The sequence below is a fragment of the Rutidosis leptorrhynchoides genome, unplaced genomic scaffold (assembly GCF_046630445.1).
Source record: "Rutidosis leptorrhynchoides isolate AG116_Rl617_1_P2 unplaced genomic scaffold, CSIRO_AGI_Rlap_v1 contig510, whole genome shotgun sequence".
Lineage (NCBI taxonomy): Eukaryota > Viridiplantae > Streptophyta > Magnoliopsida > Asterales > Asteraceae > Rutidosis > Rutidosis leptorrhynchoides.
Window position 1 is genome coordinate 1 of NW_027266738.1, and position 19,478 is coordinate 19,478.

The 19,478-nt window shown below is 36.6% G+C and overlaps 4 protein-coding genes and 2 pseudogenes across 4 annotated transcripts; 2 read left to right on the top strand and 4 right to left on the bottom strand.

Moving 5' to 3' along the window:
• Positions 1-141: 141 nt before the first annotated feature.
• LOC139884148 (uncharacterized) lies at positions 142-1,612 on the top strand (the record flags this gene model as incomplete). Its single annotated transcript, XM_071868221.1, has 6 exons — positions 142-492; positions 581-727; positions 833-961; positions 1,114-1,215; positions 1,307-1,345; positions 1,466-1,612. Coding segments are annotated over 6 exons (915 nt in total), but the record flags the coding sequence as incomplete, so codon positions are not given.
• Positions 1,613-2,323: 711 nt separating this feature from the next.
• Positions 2,324-13,341, bottom strand: LOC139884149 (protein ROOT PRIMORDIUM DEFECTIVE 1-like; annotated as a pseudogene).
• Positions 5,099-5,733, bottom strand: LOC139884163 (dihydroneopterin aldolase 2-like). The gene is made up of 2 exons (XM_071868232.1): positions 5,537-5,733; positions 5,099-5,306 (listed from the first exon to the last, which is right to left on the bottom strand). Exons 1-2 carry the CDS (start codon positions 5,731-5,733, stop codon positions 5,099-5,101), a joined length of 405 nt encoding a protein of 134 aa, XP_071724333.1.
• LOC139884161 (aladin-like) lies at positions 6,831-10,207 on the top strand. Its single transcript, XM_071868230.1, is given in 14 exon segments — positions 6,831-6,888; positions 6,994-7,049; positions 7,142-7,266; positions 7,367-7,581; positions 7,673-7,775; positions 7,949-8,128; positions 8,251-8,318; positions 8,695-8,782; positions 8,887-8,962; positions 9,222-9,321; positions 9,551-9,608; positions 9,747-9,884; positions 9,967-10,054; positions 10,145-10,207. Coding segments are annotated over 14 exon segments (1,416 nt in total).
• LOC139884147 (RNA polymerase II C-terminal domain phosphatase-like 4) lies at positions 11,256-12,704 on the bottom strand (annotated as a pseudogene).
• Positions 13,342-14,056: 715 nt separating the features above from the next.
• Positions 14,057-16,048, bottom strand: LOC139884150 (histone-lysine N-methyltransferase, H3 lysine-9 specific SUVH1-like). The gene has a single exon (XM_071868222.1). The coding sequence runs from the start codon at positions 16,046-16,048 to the stop codon at positions 14,057-14,059; it is 1,992 nt and encodes a 663-aa protein (XP_071724323.1).
• Positions 16,049-19,478: the final 3,430 nt, after the last annotated feature.

Below are 19,478 nucleotides of genomic sequence, written 5' to 3' on the forward strand. Positions count from 1 at the left end.
GAGGTAAAGTGCAATCTAAACTTTTTGCTTTAATTTTCTTGCCTATGGGCCATTACTGGGAACTTTCCCAAAACTTTTCATCTCATGGTTAGAATTTACTTCTCTGAAGATGTTTTCTGATTCAATGATAAAAATTTGCAGGTGACTACTCCAATATTAAAATTTGTGTCTGAGTTGGTGAATAACAAACCTCGGAGAATTCATTTTGATTATCCGTCTGCTAATGGTTTAGTACTTTTCCGAGAAGTCAGCGTGCTCATGGTTGCTTATGGGACAAAGTTACTGTCACTCCCTGACGAAGCTGACAACTATACCTTAAAATACAAAGGGATCTGGATTTCCTTGGAAATTATTACTCGTGCTTTGCTAGGAGGTTATGTTATCTTTGGTGTTTTTGAAGTCTATGGTGATACATCACTCGTTGATGCTCTTAATATTGGTCTCAAGATGGCCTTATCGATTCCTGTGGAAGACGCACTGGCTTTTCCAAAGGTAAGATTTCTGATTAATATATTTGGGAACTTTCCATCTTGTAAAGAAAAAAGATCTAAAATCTACTCATTATTCAATTATTTTGCAGATCACTAAGCCTTACTTTGAATTCTTGGAGGCAATCTTCCGTAAAAACTTAATTTTCTTCTTTTCCCAAGATAGAAATACATTTTTTCGTATATTTGTGTGTCTTGAAGCTGGTATAAAAAGTTTAGAAAAGAGCATCTTATCAAAGGTATGGAAGTTCTCTTTCGTCATATCTTTTCGAATTTCTTGTACTCGCGATCTGAGAGAGAATCATACTTTATGTGGTCTAAATGATTTCATATGATTAATGCAGTGTGCAGTGACGGTTGCTAATATGGCGTCTTTCCATTTCTCAAACACAATAATGGAAGAGTCGCCTTCCTTACCAGCTGCTCGTTGTCTTTCCCAACACATTGTAGATCTACCAGCTTTGTTTCCCCAGGTAAGTTGTTTATGGCTAATTGTGTCGTCTACTACTTTTCTGGTCGTGATAGTAAATCAATTTAATTAGTATTGATAAGGGGTCATCCAAGTAGAGTTTATGTTTTTCTTAGTTCTGTGTTGATGTAGAGTTTCATTTTCTCCATTTTTTAGATGTTGAAAACTCTCTTTGAGGTGTTCCTATTCAACGAGACTGATTCTCCGTGGAGTCTTAGCAAAGCTATGCTAAGTGTGATCCTCGTACTTAGTGAAGAGGTATTTGTTGGATTTGTAGTTACTATTCTACCCAGTAATATTTCTCTCTTTTATTGAGATCCCTTTTTATATGACTTGCAATTTCTTGCAGACTTGTATGAATGTGAAGTCAATGATTCTTGCGTCACAAGTAAGTTCATTTCATCAAATTATTGATTGCCACTGCATGCTTAGTTTGAATTCTCTGTTTTTTCTATGATAATTCTAAAATGGTGGTTTTGACATTCGTGATATCTTCTTCTTTTTGCAGGCAGCGGACAAATTACAGCGTTTTTCACCGTGCTTTGATGATCTAATGAAAGATATTAACAGGAGCCTTGATCCAAATAATGTTGACAGGTTCAGCCAGAATCTTTCCAGATTCAAGAAAGAGTTCAAGTCTATTTACCAAGGTTGAACGTATATACCTAACAGCTCTCTTAGGACAAAAGAAAGAAATACATACATGAAAATGGTAGGTAGCCATAGCAAAGAAAATATACAGGAAAACGACGAGGGAAGCTTGTCGAAATTATAGTCGAATGTGAAAATTGACAGTATGCAAGTAGACGCTTAGTCAAAGTGAATGGTGCTCTATGTATGGATTTTTGCAGCAATTTATCCTCTCCAGAAAAGAGAGAATTTATACTCAAAAGGGTTTTTGTTTCTTGATATTCTCTAACTTTATTTCTCGAGATTAAAGCGGTGAATGGTGATGCAAATACCAGTACTTTTTAAACCAGTTGATTGATAGCCGAATGTCTACGAAAAATTTACCGCATTGTATGCTTCGAGAATATAGTTGTAGAACAGAGCATTCCTGGAAAAACAGTGTGAATAGCTAAAGTAGAAAGAACTACCAAGGATTTATCTTTTCTCATAAGTAACAACCATGAAGTTTCGTGCGAGCCAAGTTATAATTGTTCAGGAGTCGAAATGAGCTTTAAAATATGCAGGAAAATAAAAAATTTATGCACAAGTTACAGATAATATGATGTTTCATGATACATCTTCAACTAACCAACAGAAACCAATTAAACTGTGAATAGAATTTCATGTTCATAGCCTATCTATTTGCTTTGGGAAATATGTTGAGAATTAGAAGCATCTCCTCTTTTGTCCCTAAATCCTAATTGATTGTGCCATTTTCACTACTGTTACAGTCTTGAAACTCTGCTTCAGATAAGTCACTAACGTCACTCAGATTGTCGCTGAGATTCCCTTTGTCAAAACCCTCTAACATTGGAATAACCCAATCTCCATCTCTTTCACAATCTTTATAGACATTCCCGACCACATTACTCCTTTCTTCCTTAATCTCTGCAGGAGACTTCAAATCTCTTGTATTTCGGCAGCCCAGCAGAACGAGATCCAGCATTTTTCGCCGAACAAGGTAAATTGGATTAGACTCAATCAAGCAACCTTTAGCATAGGCTTCTCTAAGAAACACAGTCTGAGTGCTTCCTTTAGTAGATATATAAAATATCCCAGGATGCATCAACAGCAACTCACGCACATTGACTTGTGTGATACCATAATCCTTTCTAAAATGAGCCAACCTTTCAACATTAACCATATCTACAGTCAAGCTCAACAGCTCGTAGATGATCCCCACAACACGCTTCTCGAAACGCTGGATCCCTCCGGAAGTACAAATCCCGATTCCGTCCATCGTCTCATAAGGCTTGATGTAAGGAAGCCTCTGCCAAGTCTTCAACTTTTCCCTTGCCCCACCCTCAATCTTGAATCCTGTAGGGAAACTAATGGGAAATGCATATCTGATCTCGAACTCACTTAACCACTTTTCTACATACTCTTTCTCCCTCCACCTTTCAATCTCAGCTTTTCCCAAACCATTGTTGTCATCTCTATTTACCAGCTCTACAGTTTCCAAGTCTATTAATCTAAAATCATTCGAATATTTCCCTAAAATAGAGTCCCGAAAATTGTCAGGCAAGCCTAGATCTCTCCTAATCAGCCTCAAAGCTTGAACGTGAAGCCTCCCTGTTTTTGACATCATTAGCAGTTTCTTGATTCTCTTTACAGCATCCAATTCACACTCTTTCACAACACACGCTTCTTCTTTAATCAAATCCTTCATCTTACGAGTTAATCTGCAACACACATTCCTTTGTACAGGGTGCTTAAATATCTCAAAAATGTGGGGATATTTGTTCAAAATGGGCTGACATTAACATTTAATCCAACAATGTTTCTCCATCGAGACATCACTTGTACAGAAACAAAGGGACCTCGTTTTCGATTGGACATGATTTCCTGGAATTTGAGGATGATTCTGAGCTTCTTGAGGTTGGCCATGAGTTTGTCGAGCTTTAGGTCTCTGGTTCTGTTCTCTAAACGAGTTTGAGCTGAATTGGTTGGTTTTTTCCATCTCTTTTGGAGAAAGAAATTAAAGGGGCCAAATGAGATTTTGAATTCAGAGTTTGCAGTGGGAGAAGTAGCATCAAAAAGTATTTTAGGTCGCAGGAAGTTTTCTTGCCTAACTGTTCTGAAGATCATGTTCTACTGTTAGCAATTCACTGGGATGAGATCATTCCAATCCACTTCACGGAAGGATGCACTAGCACTCAAAAAATGACCCCAAAGAGACCTGCAAGGAAATCGATTGATTCAGCACTTGATCAGCAAACCTATAATATAAATTCTGATAACGAATTAAACTAAATAGCATTAAAACTAACTCTATGACTTTCAATAAAAGGCATAAATAAAACAAATTTATCAAATCTTTGAGGGTAAGGTAGTTGCAGCTTCAAGAGAGGAAATGCACCTTATTGCGTATTATGTCCTCCGAGGCCAACTCACTAACTCAAAGGAGATCATTCACCTCTTACGACATGGACGCACTAATCCTTTCCAGAGATTGGTATAGGCCAAGATATATATATATATATATATATATGTAAGGCGACAACACTGTCAATATAGTGTGAAACATAAAGTTCAGATGATTCAGAAACTAAAAGCTTATCTAACAGTTCAGTTAATATATTGTTCAAAATGTCTACTTTTTAAGAAATTTTTGCTTCATCTCTCTAAAAAAAATTATATCTTTGAATCCTATCTCCTTAAATAAAAAATCTTATTGATACGGATTATCACAAACATTAACAACGAACCAGCTCAATGTCCTAAATGTTAATTACCTGCACGGAGTCCAGAGTGTTTTGTCTCATCAACATGGTATCTAAGCAGCAGAAAGAAATCTACTCAGATGATTGCCGCCGGTGTCAGTGCATTTTTATATATAAAAGCTCTTCTGGAGGCTGGTAATTGTTAATTCATGTTGATTTCGAGAGACGATGGAGACAGGGAGGTGGTTGGTAACTTCCCGGCGTCTTGGTGATTGCCGCCGGTGTGGGCGACGTTAGAGGCGGTAGGCGGTGGTTGATGCTTCGTCGGGGGCGGGGAGGTGGAAGAAGCGAAAGAAAGATTTCTCCAAGGCCTATGCCAAAGCGCGATCTATTCGTGGGCTGTTTCAATAAAAGCCCATAAAGGGACCAAATATAAGACCCCATTCTACAGCCAGCCTCCTTACTCCTTAGTATCTTTTTGGTGCTCATACTTTAGAAAAATACCATCTTTGGGAACCCCATTTTATAATTTTGCTTATTAACCTTTGCGAGTCGCCAATGATGGAGGCTTCGATGCAATTGGCTTTATGATTTAGTGTTTATGCGCATTTGGCTTCAGCTTCATAGTCTATTTTAATTGCTCTCGGATAAGAAGATGCAATCATGCATTGATCAAAGCAAAACCAAACAACACTTATAACTTGAAGTAAATACTACTTGTGAGCCTGCTATAGTAGTAAAACAGGGCCAAAAACATCAAATTCATTATTTCATACGTATACAAGTAAAGATTGAAACGGAAGATAGGGTCAATTTGGTGGAGCATCAATGCTTCTGTATCTGAGAATCTCGACACCCAAGTAATCGATAGGACCCTGGACAGCAACATGAGGCTTCCCAACTTTCACACGAATGGCAGTTACTTGAGGATGCTTTGCTAGAGTGGTTGATGAAATTAGTTGCGCCACCGACTCGAGAAGATTCTGAGGTGTTCCTTCAACAATTCCCTTCACTATCCTGTTCAGTCAAATGAAAGAATTTCAGGAATATTGACATTTCCATAGATTCAGGAAACAATAAGGAATCAACGAAACTCTGAAGATGAAATTTTGGCAATCGTAATGAGATATTCAGATTATTTCATTTTAGCTGGCAGATTATGTGAGATATTCATTTCATTTCAGATGAAATTTTGGCAATTGTAATGAAATTTTGGCAATCATAGACCATTTCATTGTGTCACTTACCGGTAGATGTCAGTGTAACTTAAGGTGTCCGTCAACTGGTCAGACTGACAAGCCTTCCGGAGATCCATCCAGGCATCCACATCGATCAAGAACTTCTGACCCAGTTTCCTTTCTTCTGGTTTTACTCCGTGATAACCATGGAACATCATTCCCCTTAAAACCAGTTTGTCTCCCCTCAATATCTCAATGTCTTCCATTTCTCCTATACAAGTCAATAATCAATCAAATGTAAAAAGGGGTCGTCTTTATTCGCATATACTAGAAGACTAAGAACAAAAATGAACACTTTCTACACATCAGCTAATATAATGGTAATTGATGAAGGGTAATCTTTACTCAAAGGAACAAAATCAATAATTGCATCCAAGACAACATAATTAAAATCCCAGTCAAGCAGCAAATCAATTAGGGCAATGACCCAAAGATACCACATTGATGATTGAACATCATACATGCCTTTTCTTTTAAGCCTTGCATTCAACAAAGGTCATAACTTTACGTCTATTTTACTAAAAATTTGTTATATATTGTTTGAATTGCAATCAAATAGCTGTTCCCAAGAGTCCTAAACTGGAATTGAATTGCTCAAGCAAAAATCCACATCAAAGTACAATTGAATCAAATTCACACTCAAGCACAGGTAAAGAGCTTAGAAGAGATTAAAAAATCACATAATTATTTAAGTGGCTAAAATCCACTTCTTAAGGACGATGAGCACCAAAACGAGCCAATGAAAACATAAACTCAAGAAACAGAAACATCAAACTTCATACGTAAAGTTTAATATATTATCGGAAATTCAGATGAGGAAATTTACCGTTGAAATGGATATAGCTCCGTCGGCGGCGGTGGTGATAAACGGCGGAGAGTAGGAGAGGCACTCTCAGACTCACCGAAAAGCAGAGTGGCTGTGTGTCACTCATTCACTCTCCCTGTAAGCTTTAAAAAAACGAAAAAGATATTTACATCCCTATACTATATTATTTTATAAGAGTCAGTCCCTTTAGTTTTACTTCCTTTGATTCACTATGTTTTACTCGGTTAGGGATTAAAATCAAATAATGGAACAATACAAGGGTAAATCATACGAAAATGATAAAATGAAGTGAGTGACGAATGTGTACATAACACCAAATTCGAACTATTCTTCTTCTCGACCAAGTCAGCTGCTAATCAACAAAATTTCACATTCAGTTCGAAGAAGCTTTGGGCAAGAAACATGGAATCTGCTGTGTAAAACCCTAAGGTCTAAACCCTAACTTAGAGAGCTGCACAGCTTCTTGAATCGATTACAATGCCGTCGTATCCACATCCTGGCTCCGTTACCATCTGCGAAATCAACAGAGACTTAGGTTAACTTGCATCTCTCTACTCCTGCTATTGAATTGGTTGTATTGATGGCATTTCGAATTCCGTGTTTATAACAAGAAATTATCTGTGTTTTTGTAATCTGACAGTTACCTCCGATAGCCTTTCGGATGATCGAGCCAAGGATACTTATGGAAAAATACTTGTAAGTTTTATTTTTATTGGTTTGAGTTAGTCTGATTTCTGGTTTATTTGTTTTGTTGCCTGAAACTTGGGTTCTTTTGAGTGCTGTTGCAGGGAATGGTGTTCAGTCCAGTTCCATTTTCTGCGGAAGAGCAGTTGCCTGCAGGCTCTGAGATGGAACAGCTTGGAGCTGACAGGGGGGATGTCTCCAAACAACGCTATGTAAGTTGTTTGCAAAAGTTTGGAATTAGCTTTTTTTGTCTGTTTTGTGCTTTTTGGATGTTTCATTCACATGGTAGTATTTAGATTTTAGTCTTTGCTGCTTTTGAAAACTAATAGTCTGTTACTGGGAACTTTTTATCAAACTCAACCTTAGTGCTAAATGCTAATGTTTGAAGGAAAAAAATATCATTTTTGTCATACATTGGACTCCTTGCAGGTAGAGTTGTTACCTCAGATTGATATGCAAAAAGTAAGCTGGCACCAGCATAAACATATTCTGGCATTTATTTCTGGTCGCAATCAAGTTACCATTCGTGATTATGAGGATTCGTGTGAGTGAAATTTTACATTTTGTAAATTGGGTTTCCTTTGTGTAGCTTTTGAATTTGATTTCAGTGCATGCCTGAACAATTTCTATTTCAGCACAAGGGATAGATCCCTGTATATTGACTAGTGAGTCGCAAAGAGATGTTAAAGTTGTCGAGTGGAGACCAAATGGTGGAAAAGCGCTTGCTGTAGCATGCAAGTGAGTATCATAATTCATAATTGCTGCTTATGATACCAATATCTTTAGTATATTACTTTTTGAAAATACCAATAAATTATTCTGGAAAAGAATTTTTGTAGGACGCAAGACGCTAATCTTTTTCTGTGGCATGAAAACTTCAATGATTTCTCAGTTTTTATTATGAATTTCAGTGATGGAATTTGCATTTGGGCTGCTTCTTACCCTGGAAATGCAGCATCTGTGAGATTTGGCGCGACCTCCTCATTAGGAACTCTATCTAGAGGATCTGGAACTCGTTGGACTCTGGTGGATTTTCTTCGCAGCCAACGTGGAGAACAAATAAGCGCACTATCATGGAGTCCTGATGGAAGATATCCTAACTAAATTTTCTTTTGGTATTCAACGGTTTTATATTGGTATTCCTATAGATATCGTTGTTTACTTGAGGAGGAGTCATTAATCACTAATTTAGATTTCCTTAACCCATCCACAAATACTTGGCTTCTGCCTCATATATGTACTCCATCAACTCATCATTCACCATATGGGATGTTGCTCAAGGTATACAAATCACCTACTTAAAAAGTTGTTGTTTCTCGCTTGTATCTCCTTTTTAACTTGTTTCTTTGCCTAGATGTTCTGATTCAATTGTTGAGTTGATATGTTCTATTTTGTTGTGTGGCACTTTTTATTTGGTTTTTTTCCTTTTCCTTCTTTGTTCATTCCAAGTTCAACCTCTCAACGTATATCAAATTTTCATTTAGGGTAGTTTGATGTTGGTGCCTTGAATTTACATGTATTATTAAAACAGAGCTTGAACTTCTTATTGTCCATTGTTACAAAGTTTTCTCTCTGGTTATTGATCGGCTGTTGTGTTTTTTTCTAGACATCACGGTCTATTGTTTTATGCTTGATTTTCTTATCTTGTGATATTCAGGGGAGGGGACACCTATTCGGCGTGGAATAGGACCGACGTCATTCCTGAAATGGTCGCCGGCGGGAGATTACTTCTTCACTGCCAAATTGTACTGTCAATCTTTGGAAATTCAATTTTATTCTCAAAGTTTATACTTGATATACTTTTCTCCATTTTAGATTCTTAGACCGATGTTTAAATTGTACTGTACAGTGACGGAAAATTTTATCTTTGGGAGACCAGCACATGGACATCCGAACAGTGGACATCAACCAGTGGTTTTGTTACGGTAAATGGAAATAGAAAATGATATTCTTATTATTCTTAAATCACCTTTAAATTCATTTCATAAATGTTCTGGTGAATATTTAAATGCAACTTTAGCTTCTATTGTTTCTGAATGATGTCCAACTATCACGTATTTTATGCATATTAGTAATTCTCTCTCCATCTCTTCCTTTCTCTTGGTCAAATATGTTTTATTTTGTTTTTGCATTGAACATAATGTAGTACTTTCTAGAACCATTGATCAAATCATGTGATGTCAGGGAGCAGCTTGGGATCCTGATGGACGAGTAATTTTGATTTCTTTCTCCAAGTCATCTACGTTAGCTTCTGTTCACTTTGCATCGAAGCCTCCATCATTGGGTACGTAATCATGCATTTTTATCCTCTAGGCTGTGAAGAATATACACAGCTATGTTTAAACTTAAAATAACCGACTGAATTATGTTTTGGAGATCAGAAGAGTATCTTCGGAATCCTCTAAATCATGGCATCTTGGAAATTCTTGTATTTCTGCAGTTTATGTTCAAAACTGTATCTTGCTAAGATCAATAATCATGATTGTAATCTTGTCTTTGCTGCTACTCTTCAGATGCACACCTTATACCAGTTGACTTGTCAGTGATAGTTTCCTTGACCAACAGTGGCAGGTAATCATGGCACTTTGGAATTTCTTGTAGTTCAGTTTATGTTCTCAAGTATGTTTTTGTGCCTATTATGTTCTTCTTTCTGACATTGTGGACTTATATATGTTTATGATCTCGTGGATGTATGCTAATGTCATGCAGTGAGGGAATTGAGAAAATAGCATGGGATGCTTCAGGAGAGCGACTGGCCGTATCTTATAAAGGAGGAGATGATAATTACAAGGGGCTGATTGCCATATATGATGTGAGGAGGACTCCTTTGATCTCGGCATCACTAGTGTAAGACTTTCTGACATCATTGTCATCTTTTATGTCATTTGTTCATCTACAACTTGAGATAACTACAAATTATTGGTTTCAGTGGTTTCATAAGAGGACCTGGAGAAAATGCAAAGCCTACTGCTTTTTCATTTCACAACAAGTTCAAACAAGGACCTCTACTCTCCGTGGTGAGTCTTCGTAATTTATTTCATAATTGCTTGGATGGTCTTATCTGTGCACTACGTATTGATCAATCAGAATTCATTTTTTATTTGCAGCTGTGGAGCAGTGGGTTTTGCTGCACATACCCTCTCATATTCCATTCTCATGTCCTCCCCTAGTCATGGTATAAACAACAAATGAAATTTTGTGTCCGACAGAAGTATGAAGAAAGTGCAAAACATTATCAAGAAGATGAACTGGATTGTTTTTGAGCCTGTACGTAATTTCTTGATTCGTTGAAACTTTTGTGAACTCGTAATTGATTTAAGTTTCTCAACGAAGAATTTATCATTAGCACCGAACTATAATCCTTGCGTGACGAGTTTGTATACCATTTCTTCTGAACTTTCCTCCTGTAATACAAGGCTCTGCTCATTTCAATGTGACGAGTCGTCGAGTCGGGTAGGAGAGGAGAGTTAAGGAGAAACATCAGAGAGAGAAAGAGAGATCTTGATACATGGTGTAAGTGGAAAGCCAAGAAAAAAAAGTACCAAAAATATCGTATTCAAGGAAGTTTTTCCAATATAGATGAATTATGCTTCATTGAAATTAAGATTAATAAATTTAATTATTAATCTATTCCCTTTTTTTTGAAACTAATAGCAAGTATATATTTTTTTATTAAAAAAAAAAAAAAAAAACTTGTCTGTTCTCTAGCATTCAGGATTCTCGTCAAGTCTAAGAAATCGTCAAATTTTAATTAATGGTAAGTGTCTAAATGTCCATCCTAATATATCATCATATATTATTTAACATTTCAATTTCTTGATTACTGATCAATCATACGATTCAAAATGCTTTCATTATATAGATAACATAGATAGAATGCACTAAATCATATTATTATGTAAATCTGAGTATAAATGCTATACTATTTAATACTCCTAGTAAAATATAATATTTCTTTTGAATACTGAATAGAAACTGAAATTGAACTTGTAGACGGTGTTTATTACACATTAGTACATTACAGATTAACTGAGGACGAGTCTTGGCATAACATGTTAAGGTTGCTCTCGGGTTCGAGTCACGGAAACAGCTTCTTTGTAATTGTAAGGGAAAGGCTGCGTACTACGACATCCTCCCCCATACCCCAAAGCGGGGAGACTTAGTGCACCGGTTTTTGCCCTTTTTAGTAATCACAGTACTGCATTGAAGCTATGCTTTCTACATCATCATAGTGTCTAATAAGCACCCCTTCAAATGTTGGTTCACACTGTAACTGCCATCTTCAGTAGAGTGTTCATATTCCAACCAAGCTTTGAAATCTAGTTCGTTTTGATCATCAGCCGAGTTTTCGCACTCCACAGAAACTTTAGAATTGGAACCTTGCTCGTTTTCACCATCAATATTGCTTTTACCCCCATCAGAACTAATAGATCATTTAACATCACGTGTTTCCCATTCATCAACCGTATTTTTTTCCCACCCCATCAAAGCTACTACATCATAACTCGTTTTACGCGTTTTCGGTTCATCGACCATATTGTTTTCACCACCTGCCTCACATCACGGTTTGCATTGTTGTCTCCATGGTCATCAAAATAATTGTGGTGGATTTGTTTAAGAGCTTTAAGGACACATGCAAGAGACCCATCAGCCCCGCTTTCGTCACGCTTCAGCTCACAAAGAGATTTGCAGTTGAAGCCAAATTGATGACAACTTGATGAGAAGAAATGGTATCTATCAATAAGCATCAAATTGTCAGTGTTTTGGCCATGCACTTTCCGTGTCATCAATAATAAGAACGCCACTTTCGTGTGTCAACACCACATCTAGACTCTTTTGATTTTTTTTGTGCCATCATCTCGGGAAATGACTCTGCCAGTGAAGTATTCCATCTTAGGATCGAGCAGGTTGGCCATTTCTGATGCATAGAACCTGTCACCCATAGTGTAGATGTACATCTCAAACATTTTGCTTGCTTCCTTCAAGAATGGCCGGACAAAGGGCCTCAAGTCATCATGCGCATACGTTCCAACATGAAGAGGCTGCCCTTTGCAACATCTTGCAGAGAATCTATTTGCTTCTTCAGATATTCATCCTCTGTGCTCATATCCTTGAGGAAAGTTGAATTTAACAAGGTATGATCCAAATCGAGAACCAAGACGAGCTTCTTCCGACGTATCAGATTCTCCATATCTGAATTGCGTAATCTATTGATCTCATCAATGTCGAGTCTAAATCCCTCATGTATGTAAGATAATGTTACACCTGAATCACTGGATTCATTTTCCAAGTTCTTCCCACAGACTATGCACATGCCTCTAATGGTCCGGAATAGGCGCATGGCACTTTTCCATCTTGTTTTAGGGATCCATCAGACCGTGACGTCACCTCAAGTTGCTCTATAATTTCCACTCTATCCAATTTGCGTCTCTTTAACCTCTCTGTGTCGGCATCGGAGTCTTCATCATTGCTGGCATAGCATTCTTCAGCATCAGAGTCTTCATCATTACCGACATAGCATTCTTCGGGATCGGAGTCTTCATCATTGTTGACATAGCATTCTTCGGTAATGGCTTCTTCATCATCCTCATCAGTGTGAAGCTCAGCCTCAAGAAAGGAAGCAAAGTCATCGCTGTTGCTAGATGAGTCAGACGACAACAGAGACATCTTGAGAAGGAAGCAACAGAAGGAATTTTCCTTTCTACGATCGGGATTAGAAGAACTAGACTGAAGCTTGAAGAAGAAGAATTACATAATAAGAGGAGAATAAATATAGATCGGGGGAGAGGTTCTTAGAGAGATAATTGTATTGATATTTGATTTGTTAAAGCAATGCTACTACTTAATTAGGGTATCGGACACTAAATATATATATATCTCACACACATATTCCTATTTCCTATATGATTGTGCAACAATATATTCTTTTCCTTAGTCACATGTTATTATGTATGATAATTTGTAGTTTAATTTCGGAACTTATTCAAGAATAGTCACCGAGGTTTTACAAACGTGCTGCTCAAGTAACAAGGCCGCCTTACTGATGATCATCCCTAATTTATTTATTTTACATTATAGAATATATGATCTACATTGATATGGATAGATAAAAACTGGTTTGAGTTTGACTCATTTCAGAATTAAAGATCCTCGACTTCTCCAAGCGGCCCCAAGTAAAAACCAAACAGTATATGCATATACTCGATCAAAACCACATTCACAAGCAATATAGGTTACAACTTCCTTAACCTCTTCTTTCGGTGAAAATGGACACAACCGAAGAATAACGACCCACAAAGTTCATTTAAATGAGGATTCTGAAGAAAACACAACATGAAACCAAATCCTACAAAATAGAGAAAACACTTCATCCAGAAACCTAAAACTAACATAAACAGGTTGCTGATCTTACAATTTTTCTTTTTTCCTTTTTCCGGAAGGGCTGTTCTTACATGTTTACAACTAACAACAGCAGACACAATAATGTTTTGCTACTAACCGGGAAGTTATATCACTACAGAAGGCTGCAAACTGGACAAAATGCCTTCCGTCAACCGCCATGAAATGGGCAAATTCCCCGTTACCAAAAGTTCTAACCGCTACACCTGCAAGAATGGAAAATCCCACTTGAATAAGTTAAGATACCAAAAAGTACTCCATTATTCATTAACTCCGATTAATAATCACTATCACGGTGGTTCAACTAGCATACTGAATAAACCTATAAACTCCAAATAGTACTATAAGTTTGTAAATATATTATTCCAAACAAAATCCCACATGTTAGAACAAACACGTGCATGTAACTTATGTCTTCACTATACTCAAAAAAACAACTCACGTCTTCACAAAGGTCAATGGATTGCCTAACTTGTGTTCTAATTCCAACAGCTGACATACATATTTACATTACATAAACAAAACCCACTTAAAACTGATTGATTGAGCAATGAATTAAAACCACTGACCTTTTTCCCAAAAGCAAAATTTAGCATCCAGCTTCCCTTGTCGATCAAGAACTAATAAAAGTAACCTCTGCACTTTTCAGCTCCACAGAAACACGTTTTCCTCCTCTGGTTTGACTCTTCAGGGGTAACCATTCCATAATTATAGGTCAGCTCCGTCATTGGTGGAATGTGCTTGATGGCATAAAAGACGATATGTAAATCACACTCCTTGTCGTTCTGACGTGACACAGGCTGCCAGAATACGTTAGGAAAGCAGCTATGGTTCATGAAGCGAGCTACGTTTCCGCTAGTCTTGGCACTGATGATCATAGGAAAAGGCATTTTCGCAGGCTCGTTAAAATCAGCCGGCATAATTTCCATAGGCCTATAAGATCGGGTGGCATCAAATATATAATCCTCTTCATTCTCGCCCCATAGCTCGTCTGCTAGAGATTCATGGACAACTTCCCCTGCATATTCACAGATATAAGAGCCAGCTCGGATAAAATCCCACGATCTTAGCCCCCAACCCTTGTTCCTAGTTCTGAAAACTTCCAAACGAACCCTTAAGCCACCTTGTGATACACGGTTACGACAAGTAGGCGGACACTGACAAGAAGAGCCACATTCATGAATCAAGACTTTGGGGGTGACCATAATTCCATTTGCAAGATATACCATGTCATGACCGTTTTTCTGATGGCAGGTACAGCTGGCAGCGTTACCGACTGTGCATCCACCATGACAAAAGCAGCCAACGGAACCTTCCACTGGACTCAACGGCCTTGGATACTTAAGCGTAGGGACATAGTTAAAATATGACGGTCCCTTTTCACCGTCGATATCATTCACAAGAGAAACGGGAATTTTCTCAGCTCCTGAAGTAAGATCTGGCAATATGACCCCATCCCTAGAAATAAGACCATCTTTCCACTGCTGAATCATTTTCCACGTTGCCCATCCAGCAGCCTGTCCAGGTAATCTAGCCAGCTTATACTTAAATACACTAAAACCAGTCTTCCCTTTGTCTATCCACGACTCTTGTATCTTATAAAGTCCGTCGTACACATATATTTTGGCTGAATAACTGTTTGCTTCTTTAATACCTCGGATGACTCTCACCTCATTTCCACGATGCAAGCTCTTTTCAAGAGCAAGGTTACCCCTTTCTAGCTTCTGATCAGCATTTTCATTACCACCGTGGCCACTGTAAATCAGAACATCCGCATCCTCATCATTATCCCCATACCCTCCAGAAGCGACAATGCTAACAGCTATTGGCTCTTCATTTTCACCGATACGGACACTCATGTAGTCGATCCCAGACATCGACGGGGCATGTAATCCGACGACACACATTTCTATTCTGAAAAAGAAAATATCCCCTATCTCAACTCCTGGAACAGCTCCAACTCTCCTTTTCACATTTGTACGAATCCCCTTATGCAACAAAACAGTACCAGCTTTTAAGTCGGGGCGTCTAGCAGCACCAGGGTTTTCTCCCCTTAACTCATCGATTTGTGTGAGTTTTCTTCGGAGCAAATCAAATACCAACCGGACATAAGCAACTGACTCTTTGTCCCCTTCGGTGCGTCGGTTCGAGTCGAATTCCACAAGATTGAAGGATGCTAGAATGTCTTCCACTGCTGCATCAGTGTCAACCTCAGAGTTAACGTCTCCACGCGGCCTTCCCCTCCTTCTCCTTCTCTGACTCGTATCTTCTTCATCACTAATGTCCTCAACAGCTTCTTGTGGTGGTTGAACCCTTTTTTTCCTACCCCTTTTAGATGGACCAGCGGTTCCATTTGCAGTTGTCCGAAATGAATTGATTGGAACTGCATTTGATATGGGGGTTTGAGAATGATCCGACGGAGTGAAGAAGGGGTAAAATGGGGAAACTCCAGGTGGGAAAGGACCAGTTGGCGGGGCACAAGCAAATGGAGCACCTTGAGGATTGGGTGATGATGGGAAAATGGGTAAAAGACACCGTATTGGTTTCACATCAAGTACCCTAGTCTTATCAACTGTCTCAGGCATTGAGTTTTCACCAGGATAATGATCCATGAAAACACTTCAACGATAAATACTTCACTGTTCTTCAAACTCGTTGTCGAAGATGGGATTCCTAGAATGTACAAGCAGTACATAAAAAGTCAGATTCACAGTAATGAAAACAAGTACGAATGAAGAACAAATTGCAGGCAGAACAACAACAACAACAACAACAAATTGTATGCCAACTGTTTGAAACCCTAACTCTATCAACCCACCAAAAAATTATGCTCCATTCTTCTTTATCAAGGTAAAAACTAAAAATTGCAGAATAGACATATACACACTGCCCCAAACCATCTCCAGATCAAAAAAAATTAAAAAATTTTAAAACCCCATGAAATGAAACCGTGCACCAGCAAGAATGATCCGCTTAAACATGCAAATGAAAATTGAAATTAAGGGTTTTTTTACCATTACCTTTGGTTGAAGAAGAAGCTCTGCTTGGCTACAAACTGAGTGTGAAAGTAACTTTTTCAAACACACACATGCGCTGAGTGAGACAATAGACAGCGAGTGTAGTTGTAATGTGAAAAGTTTTATGTTTTGATGACAGAAATAATCTAATGGAAATCAGACCACGGGCTTTTGTGTAGGATGGCAGACTTTATTAGAGGATCGAATCCTGGAACGTTGGATTTATCATCGCTTGGCGTATTACTAACCTTGTGATCGAATTTGGTCCGTTGGATCTCAATGTGTGTGCGTTTTATTGGGCTCAGCCCAAATTGAAGATTCCATTGGACCATTATTAAATTGAAAAAATAGGCTCTGGGCCCAATTTATTTGGGAAGGACTGAGATTGCTCCTTAGCCAACTGAAATTGACTTCTGTAGTTTGACATTTTACCCAACTGAAAACAAAATGTACATACAACTCTATTAACTTACCATCAAAAAAAGAAAACATACAGTTCTAGTAACGTGCTTATTGAATACATTGAAATTTTAAACTACTTTAAGTATGATATAAGAATATATTGAAAACGAGTTGTAGTAGGCGCCGAAAAAACTTTCCCCAATTAAGTTCTTTTATGGAGTTTAATGAATCTTTCTTATAACATTTACATTTTTCGATTGGTAGTATATATTTTTAAATATGGAAGTCTTTATCCCGATCAATACTTCAATCAAGCTAGCATGAGTATCATACAATCTAGCTAGCATGAATATCATGAGTTGGCTCAACCTCGCTTGTTATTCGGCATTAAAGCGTTAAGATTGAGTCGAATACATGATCCTTATATTATGTTATTTTAATATTTACGTTAGAATATTTATTGTTAAGCTGTTGTACTATACTACATAGCCGCAAATGGCTACAAACCCTCGATTAGACAGCTTCATTAGCTCATAATATGTTACTATTTCTATCGTCTATCTAGTTAAATATTTGATATGCTTAACTCTGTCAACTGTCATCAAGTAATTAACGAAACTTACTTTTTTTCGTTAAGCCTTACTAAAAAGAGAGTGGTACATAATCTAGCTTTGAAAATTTGTTGCAAATGACACATTTAGGAAACATTTTTGGATATCACACGATTGAAGCTTGGGACAAGTTGAATGATCAATGATGATGTGTGTGTCTAACTTAAACTTAATATATCTTGGAGTAGACGAGACGGGAAGAAGGGGATCAGGCAAGCAAATAACTACATACCATTAGTAAACAATTACTATCAGAGTTTCTTTTGTCTTATTCCTTGTAACTTTTTATGCAAATATATCTTCTACATAATATTGTATTTCTCTCATTTTCAATTGCATTTTTGCAAGCAACGATTAGTGGTTGCTTGTACTCGTGTTTAAGTTATTTCCTTTAATTTACTCCTTTGTTAATTTTATTTCTTTTTAATTTTTTTTAATAATATTCAGAGGAGTTTGTCGAGAAAAGTAATCATCTAAATACGAACCAAAATCAAAGCAGAATCGTTAATTTAATAAAAAATTATGATTTTAATTCAATTTTATAAATTTAAGAATCGTCAATCGTCAGTTTTGAATCGGAACCATACCACCTCTAGCCTAGGCTAATTAGAGCAATTCATGTACTAATTCCAACCATTAAATTGAAATCATCTTTATCTTTTAGTGTTTATGTGGTGGTTTATATTTGGAGGGACTTCTCTCTCCAATCTCAATCTCATTTTGAACCAATAAAATAAATGGACTACATTTATAAACCAATCAACATTTTTAATATTTATATTATAATAAAAATTGGGACTTCTTTATTAGGATTATACAATAAAATCCATTTTTGACAAATTCCAATTTTTCTCTCTGTCTAAATATCGTTGATGTGTATAAAATCGAGACTCAAAATCGAGACCGACACTCAACATGCTGTTAGTTTTATCACAAAATAACTAAGAATACAATTACAAGTGGGACATGTAATGGTGAAATGGTGATTATCTACGATTCTAAACAATAGTTTCTTTTCTTTTTTTTTTTAAAGGAACAATAGTTTTCTATATTTATATAAGCAATCATTGCGATCAATTTAGATAATATGTGAATAAATAAGATTTGCACCGTCAAATAATTGAACTAATACTCCATAAATACTCTTATAGATTATATGAATTTCAAAAAATAGAATATATTATCACATTTAGTAGAACACATGTTACGTGTTTGAGGCTGAGTGTATGTTATTTTATTTATTTTCTAAATATGCTTAAGTGGCTGATTTGTTTCGTGATTTAAACTTGCTTAAAATATTATTTATTTATTATTTATTTTTCACAAAATCTTTTTAGCTATTCTTTGGTTTGTAATAGAAACTAAAAATTGTGATTTGCAAAGCTGGCGTCTACATACTAACAGACATGGAAGGCATTACTTATTACATCACATGGGAGAGGCTCTCCACACGGTTAGCACGAAGTGTCTACTCCTTCATGTTCAAAACTCTAAAAATAACACTCTCTGGATAGTTTTTTATTATTTAAATTCATTCAAATATTCATATATACAAATAAAAATAATAATAATGATTGGATATATTTATTTTTATATAAATTTAAAATATTAAAATGATTTTTATACTATCTAAAAATTTAAAATGACAAAATAATATCTATTTAAAGATATTTATTTCAATTTTAATGAGTTTAGAAGATAAAACGATATTTATTAAAAAAAAATGATTTATTATTTAATTTTTAGAAAATTTTAATTCTTTTACTTACTACTAGTACATATAGGTGAGATAATTAAATTTTGAATATAATCTAATAGGCCATAATAGAAAACAATGTAATCCAATACGGATGAGATTTGAGATATCCCAATCAACTGGGTTTCTTCCAATGCTGACGTGAAAGCAAGGCAAACGATTACCAACATAATCCCAAAGACTACTATTCTATCTTTAATCCTAATTTTTAAATCCTAATCATTTAATCTTACAAATATTCTATCTTTAATCCTAA

Coding starts and splice junctions, on each gene's coding strand:
- LOC139884150 (XM_071868222.1), bottom strand. CDS start 16,048: ATGGATCATTATCCTGGTGAAAACTCAATGCCTGAGACAGTTGATAAG.
- LOC139884163 (XM_071868232.1), bottom strand. CDS start 5,733: ATGGAAGACATTGAGATATTGAGGGGAGACAAACTGGTTTTAAGGGGA. Junction 5,307..5,536: donor AGTTACACTGACATCTACCG/GTAAGTGACACA, acceptor TTGACTGAACAG/GATAGTGAAGGGAATTGTTG.